At 50.6% G+C, this 7612-nt stretch overlaps 2 protein-coding genes across 3 annotated transcripts in view; both read left to right on the forward strand.

Annotated features, from left to right (window-relative positions):
• USP4 (ubiquitin specific peptidase 4) overlaps positions 1–6962 on the forward strand; it is a gene marked incomplete at its 5' end in the record, with an annotated part of 56807 nt that extends 49845 nt beyond the window's left edge. For both annotated transcript variants that reach the window (XM_006170962.2, XM_006170964.2), the window contains 3 exon segments: positions 1127–1230; positions 6180–6268; positions 6641–6962. In XM_006170962.2, coding sequence (XP_006171024.2) covers positions 1127–1230; positions 6180–6268; positions 6641–6796 — 349 coding nt within the window.
• Positions 1–7612, forward strand: part of CUNH3orf62 (chromosome unknown C3orf62 homolog) — a 20553-nt gene that overhangs the window by 8242 nt on the left and 4699 nt on the right. The gene's annotated exons all lie outside the window — the stretch shown is intronic.

Below are 7612 nucleotides of genomic sequence, written 5' to 3' on the forward strand. Positions count from 1 at the left end.
CCAGCCCCCGTGCCCCTATAGCAAAACCCCCTAAAAAAAAAAAAAAAAACAGGCCAGGTGTAGGTGCTTGTCTGAAATCTCGACAAGACGGAGAAATGGAGGAGAATGCATTGCAATATGCCTCTGGGGGGGGTGCCTTCTGCAGCTTTTTCTCTCTTGCGTGTTCTTATGAGCACACATATCCTCTGGAAATTTAAAAAAAAAAAAAGTTTTAAAATAGAAATAAATGAGATGGAGCCAGCAGGTAGCTTGCTGGTTAAGGTGCTGCACTCCCACATGGCTGGCCACAGTTTTGGTCCTGGACTTACTTGGCTTGCTTACGCACACACACTCTCTCTCGTGCACATGCTCTTTAGCAAATTAAATAACTAACAAATAAAAAGAAATGACATAATTTCTGGCAGAAAGAATGACTGCATGAACTAATAGCCATGGTAGGGTATTATCTGTGTAGTATTTGTTGTAAAATTAATTTGTATGCTTGAAATTTTCAAAATAAAATATTAGGGAAGGGAGAGCTTTCTAAGGCCTACTTTGGTATTTAGTTTAAATTAATGGCCCCACTTACCCTGTTAGGTATTTTGTTCTGTTTTTTAATTTGCTAGAGGGCTGTGCGCTCTTAGAGAAACAGGGGCAGGAAGTACCTCCCATGGGAATGGCCACACTGCACCTTCTCCTAAATCTCTTCATCCTGTTGGGATTTGGGGCTCACACAGATGTGCCCCTACATGTTTTTTAAGTCGCCCAGTCTGGGCTTTGAACTGCGTGGTCTGTCAGGTGGGATCTGGTTCCCTTAACCAGTAAGCCATGGGACCTGCCCCTGTAATCCTGTTAGCAACAGCTTTTTTGACACAAATGCTGAAGCTTAGTCTGTCTCTACCCTCTTTTTGCTGCTTGAGCTGGTGTTGAACTTACCTAGGAGGCTTCTCCCATTTTCTGGTCTGAACATGGCAGTGGTCGGAACCTGGACCCGAGGGCCCTCGGTTGTCTCCTGTTAGTTTATTCCTTCTCAGTCTTTGGAGTGCCTCCTTGTTTTCTGGCCTGTTGCATGAAAGGGGTGCTGGGTTACCCTGACATCTTCTTGGGTTTAAGATATTCAGGAGCTATTTTTGTGTTTTGTGCTCAGAGCTCTGAACATGTCCGAGTTCGTCTGCGACCTGTCCGCACGGCCTTACGTGTACGACCTCATTGCCGTGTCCAACCACTACGGAGCCATGGGGGTGGGCCACTGTAAGTACGGGCGTCTGCCTCCCCGAGATGCTGGCCTGCCCTCCGCCGTCGTCATCGCGCACCTGCCTGCCAGCCCACACGCGCCCACAGGCCTCGGGCTCGCTTTTCTGATGCAGCTGTCCTTTGGTTATTTTCATTTTCTTTCTTAAATTGTTCATATTTAATTCAGTAACCCCGGCTCTGAGAACCTATCCTAAGGAAATAGCTCGAGATTGGGAAAAAGCTTTATTCACAGAGGGCCTCACCTGTTTGTAGCCAACAGGTTAGTACCCGCTGATGGCGTTGGTGACCAGCAGTTGGCCCTGTGCCTTCTGCCTGACGGAACAGAACTCAGCCTTTACAAAGTGCAGTCAGCAACCACACGGGAGCAGGTCCCTGAGGGGGAGTGAGAACGGCACGGCATTGTATCTTAGAGCAGGTGTGCTCTCAAGTGTGTTGAACCAGACAGTGGAAACTATGTGGTGGGGTGGGGCGCCTGGAAGGAGAGACACCAAAATCCTCACTTTACTTTTTTCTCTGTGCTGTACTTTGTTTTCCAAGATTTCTGTGTGAGTTTCCTTTTTTTTTTTTTTTAAGTTTATTTCTATCATGGGAGCGATAGATGCAGACACACACAAACATCCTCAACAGTCACGCGTACACAAACACACAGACATCCTCGACAGTCACACGTACACAGACACACAGGCGTCCTCAACAGTCACATGTACACAGGCACACAGGCGTCCTCGACAGTCACACGTACACAGACACACAGGCGTCCTCAACAGTCACATGCACACAGGCGTCAACAGTCACACGCACACAGGCACACAGGCGTCGACAGTCACATGTACACAGGCACACAGGCGTCAACAGTCACATGTACACACGCACACAGGCGTCAACAGTCTCACGTACACACACAGGCGTCCTCAACAGTCACATGTACACAGGCACACAGGCGTCAACAGTCACATGTACACACGCACACAGGCGTCAACAGTCTCACGTACACACACAGGCGTCCTCAACAGTCACATGCACACAGGCGTCAACAGTCTCACGTACACACACAGGCGTCCTCAACAGTCACATGTACACACGCACACAGGCGTCAACAGTCGCACGTACACACACAGGCGTCCTCAACAGTCACATGTACACAGGCACACAGGCGTCCTCGACAGTCACACGTACACACGCACACAGGCATCCTCTACAGTCACACGTACACAGACACACAGGCGTCCTCAACAGTCACACGCACACAGGCACACAGGCGTCGACAGTCACACGCACACAGACACACAGGCGTCGACAGTCACACGTACACAGGCACACAGGCGTCCTCGACAGTCACGCGTACACACACACACAGGCGTACACAGACACACAGGCGTCCTCGACAGTCACGGGTACACAGACACACAGGCGTCCTCAACAGTCACACGTACACACACACACAGGCGTCCTCAACAGTCACACATACACAGACACACAGGCGTCCTTGACAGTCACGTGTACACAGACACACAGGCACCCTTCCTGGGGTCACACGTACACAGACACAGGCACTCTTCCTGGGGTCCCACGTACACAGAGATGCACACAGGCATCCTTTCCTTTCTGTTTAGGTTTTTGCTAGAAGGCATGTGTGCTTGTTAGAGTGAGACAGTGAGAAGGAAAGTGGGAAATCACCTCCCATGCCACAATCCTTTCTCCTCCATTCTCCTCTTGGGGTTTTGAGAATGGACACATATGTGCCCAGTGTGGTTTTCTTTCCTTTTTTTTTTTTAAATAATTATTAATTTAATTTAATTTAATTAATTAATTTATATTAATTTGACCAGAGAGAGACTCATCGGGGCTGAGGAGAATAAGAAAGCAAGCCACCAGGTCCGGGACTCAAACTGTGGTTGGCCATGTGGGAGTATCCAGCACCCTAACTATCACACCACCTGCTAGACACCCCCCTTATTATTTTTTTTGAGAGGTTTTTGCTATAGGGCGCATGCGCTCACCAGAACGACAGAGACAGAGAGACAGAAAGTGAGAAATCACCCCCCCCAGGTGGTTGGCCATGCCACAATTCCTTCTCCTCCATTCTCCTCTTGGGATCTTGGGCACATACGCCTGTGTGAGGTTAAGCCACTGGGTCTGGAACTCGAAACACGGTTGACTACATGGGGGGAGGGGAGTCCAGCCACATACCATTACGCCATATGTTGGTCCCTCTTTTTTTTTTTTTTTTAAATAGGTTTTGCTATAGAACACGTCCACTCTCTGGAGAAATAGAAAGCGAGAAATCAACCTCCCCAGGGTAGATGACCATGCCACAATCCTTTCTCTTCCCCTCTCCTCTTGAGATCTTGTGCCTGCACACACACATGCCCAACATGAGCTTAAACTGCCAGGTCCAGGACTTGAACCTCAGTTGGCTACGTAAGAGTCTGGCAACATAACTACTATACCATCTACTGGTCCCCCCGGTGTGGTTTTTAAGCTGCCAGGTCTGGAACTTGAGTGGCAGCCTGACATGTACGAGTCCAGCACCTAAACCACCATACCCCCTGCTGGCCCTGATACAGGCACCCCTGACAGAGTCACACATACAGAGACAGGTACCCTTGACAGGGTCTTGCTGCGTTGTGATCCCACCCCAGCCTAGTAACGACTGTGCCGGCTCAGCCCAGCCCAGGCTCTGAGCAGGCCTCCACGTGTCTCCAGTATTACGTAGCCGTGCCCTCCCCATGAGCCAGTGCAGCTGGGTGGCCCCAGGTTTCCTTTTTATTATTATTTTTAATTTTCTTAAAGAATTATTTTCATTTTTAATTTTATTTATTCATCCACTTATTTTAATTTGACCAGAGAGAGAGAAAATAAGCCACCAGTTCTGGTACTCGAACTGTGGTTGGCCACGTGGGCATGTCCAGCACTCTAACCACCACACCAATCGCTGGTTCCCTTGGTTTTCTTTTATAACAAAAAGAACATGTTGGTGACATTGTGGCAAGCAGTTGGCTTTCCACACACATCCTTTACCAAGTCTACAGCCAGCTGCCGCCATGCCCAGTGTTCAGACCCCAAGGGAAAATGCCGTGGGCGGTGTCGTTTCCATTTGCACATACTGACAGCCGTTCCCAGAACTGCCTTCACCACGCTTGCGCCCTGTGCAGCCTTTTCTGCCGGCCCAGCAGCTCGCCCTCCCATCCCTCCTTCCTTACTGTCCCATCTCCTGGCCCCGGACTGTTACTGTCTCAGGTCACATCTACACTCCAAGCCATCTGGAAAAAGGCACAACTTTCCCTTTCAGCAGAACTCCCAGAGTTCCCCTGTCTACATCGTAGGGGCCATACTGGTCACACGTTGCCATCTGCTAGAGAGGCTGCAAGACGAAAACTGCCTGCCGTGGAGGGGACGGTGCTGCAGTTCCAGTCCTGGACATGGGGCTTGAAAAACATGCTGGGCACGGTGTGTGAGCGCCCAAAATTCTGAGAGGAGAACAGAACAGAAGAGATTGTAGTGTGGCCATCCCTGCTGGGAGGTGATTTTTCACCCTCCCTCTGTTTCTGTCTAGTGAGTGCATGTACCCTGTAGCAAAAATTTTAATTACAAAAAAATGTGAAAATGGGGGCCCTATGAAAGTGACTGTTAGTGATCTCTGAAGATGTCATATTTTCTGTGTTTTTTTGTTGTTGTTTGTTTTGTTTTGTTTTGTTTTTGCCATAGGACGTGTGCACTTGCTGGAGAGAGACAGCGTGGAGGAGTGAGAAATCACACCACCCCCAAGGGGATGGCCACGCCACAATCCCTTCCCCTCCACTCTCCTCTCAGGATTTTGGGCATACACGCATACACCCCCAGCATGATTTACAAGCCGCGAGGTTCGGGACTTTAACCATGGTCAGCCACGCACACTCCAGCCACTTGAACCACCACACCCCTACTGGCCTCATCTTTCTCTCCCAGAGTTAATTTTGCTGTCTACATTCATGCATCTTGGTCATAGGTATCCATTTTTTAGCTGCTCTTTTAAGGGATAAACATGGCCCACGTGGAGGTTTTCAGCCTCATTTTCTCATCCGTGACACCTGGGAGGTTGTACCTAGGCCCAGTTGGACCCACAGTGGGAACTATGACCCAGAAAGCTGTTGTTTTGCTTAATCTTTGAAGTATCAGCTCCTTCCCTGGGTTCCCTGGCTCTAGAGTATCACTCATAGTCATCCTGAAGATTGATACTGGATATCTCTGGTTTGGGGATTAGTTTCTCAAAATCACCGTTTAAAGCCTTGGTCTCTGACAGCACCATTCTTACCCTTTAGATCCTTTTTGAGAAAGGTCAGGTTAGAAAAAAAGTGAGTTGCCTTTGAGTGTTAAGATATAAACTAATTCTTTAAAATTTGCCATAGGGCATGCATACTTACTGAGGAGAGACAGAGGGAAAGAAATCAATTTGTGGGGGCTTGGCCGCACTACAGTTCCCACCCTTCCACTCCTCGGGATTTTGGATATGCAGGCACGCACGTGCATCTAGCATGATTTTCAGGCCACTGGGTCTGGGACTCGGCAAAGAGAGATTTAGCATCTTAACCACCATGCCACCTGTTGGCCCTAAAAGAAATTTTTATCTATTTAGAAATATTAGTAGGTTTTTGCCCTAGAATATGTGTGCTCACTGGAGAGAGAGACACTGAAAGGGAAAGTGAGAGGTCTCCCTCCTCCATCCCCCTGCGGGGTTGGCCATGCCACAATCCCCCCTTCTCTTGAGATTTTGAGAATGCGCAAACACAGAACGGGCATGATTTTTCAAACCAGCAGGTCTGGGACTCGAACCGCGGTTGGCCATGTGGGAATCCATCCCTAAATTAAATTATTTTCGGTTTCGAAGTGTTGGTTTTCTCTTTTGAGGTAGTTTTTTGCTCCTATCTTGGTGTGTTTCTTCAATGCAAGCCTGATTGATTTGGCAGACACTGCATATGCGAAGAACAAACTGAATGGAAGGTGGTATTACTTTGACGACAGCAACGTGTCCTTGGCCTCTGAGGACCAGATAGTGGTGAGTGGCCCTGACGCCGGCCCTTCCCCTCACATATGAGTTAGACTTGGGCAGGGTTCTCTGCGGCTAGCTGGTTACTCAGTCATCCTGGACCAGTGGGAGCAGGCGGTGGTCCAGAAACAGCCCACTGCCACACCTGCAGGACGCTTCCTAGATAAGCTCGACTCTTCTCTGGTTCTGCGTCTTGGGGCACCTGTCTTTGGCTGCTGCCCCAGCCAGGGCAGCAGGAGCCAGCTATGGGGGAAAGGCCTTCACAGCTGCCCGCGAGTGGAGGTGCGGGGCTAGGTGGCAGATTCCCGAGGGTTTGCGCAAAGAAAAGCTGGGAGAATGGCTGCATTTTCCTGCCAGTGACTTCTCTATCTTGTGTCGTAGACGAAAGCAGCTTACGTGCTGTTTTACCAGCGTCGAGACGAGGAGACACCATCGCTTACCGGTTTTCTTGGTCCCTCCGAAGGGGGGACAAGACCCAGCAGCTCCCAGCAGGGCATGGGGGACGACGACGAGACTTGCAACATGGACACCAACTGATGCTCCCTCTGCGACCCTACCACTCACAGCACCGTGCAGGTCTCCAGATCTGTCGCTCTGAAGACTGCTAGTGTTCAGTCTAAAATCCAGATGAGGAAATTCTCTTCTTTTATGAGTAGAAGAAAAAAAAAAAAGACCCTGTTTGCCCAGAAGGGTTATATCCAGAGGCTGAGTTGTTTTTCTTTTGAACAGGTGGTGAGAAACGTCTGTAAAATCTGTGGAGCTGAAAGGCGGGGTGGGGCGGCCTGGGGTGCCCAGGACTGCCTGACATACCAGAGAGCAGAGAGGATCCCGGCCTGGTGGGGTGTGGCCACAGGGACCGAGTTCCTGGATTTCGGGTTCTGCTGATTCTGGCCACTCCAGCAGTCTACACAGCAGCCCTGCCGGGGTCCCCTCCTCCCTTGGTGTGCACGGGGACGGGTTAATAAGGTTCTAAACATCAGCCCCTGACACATTTGTTTCTCCATGGTCCTGCATTTCCGGCATTCTAACCCCTGACAAAACGGAGGTGCGCAGTGAGGGGGTCCTGGGGCCCGCGCTGGCGGCACCTGTGCCCTCAGCACCCATGAATTAGGCGGGGACGCTGGAACCTTTATTAGATGGTCCTGAAGAGGAGGTGGCACACAGACCGCGGGGGAGGGGACTGAGGGAAAGGGCTCCCGTCCAGCCGCGCGTCCACGTCGGGGGTAACACTTTGGGAAGACCGGAAAGCCTCTGCCGTCCGCCCTCCGCCCCGCAGCGCTCCCTCCCGGCCGCCAAGTTGGCCCCACCCTACCCCGTCCCACCCGGCTGGGAGGCCGGCCGCCCCCTCTGCCT

Source organism: Tupaia chinensis, unplaced genomic scaffold (genome assembly GCF_000334495.1).
Source record: "Tupaia chinensis unplaced genomic scaffold, TupChi_1.0 Scaffold149184_1, whole genome shotgun sequence".
NCBI classification, from domain to species: domain Eukaryota; kingdom Metazoa; phylum Chordata; class Mammalia; order Scandentia; family Tupaiidae; genus Tupaia; species Tupaia belangeri.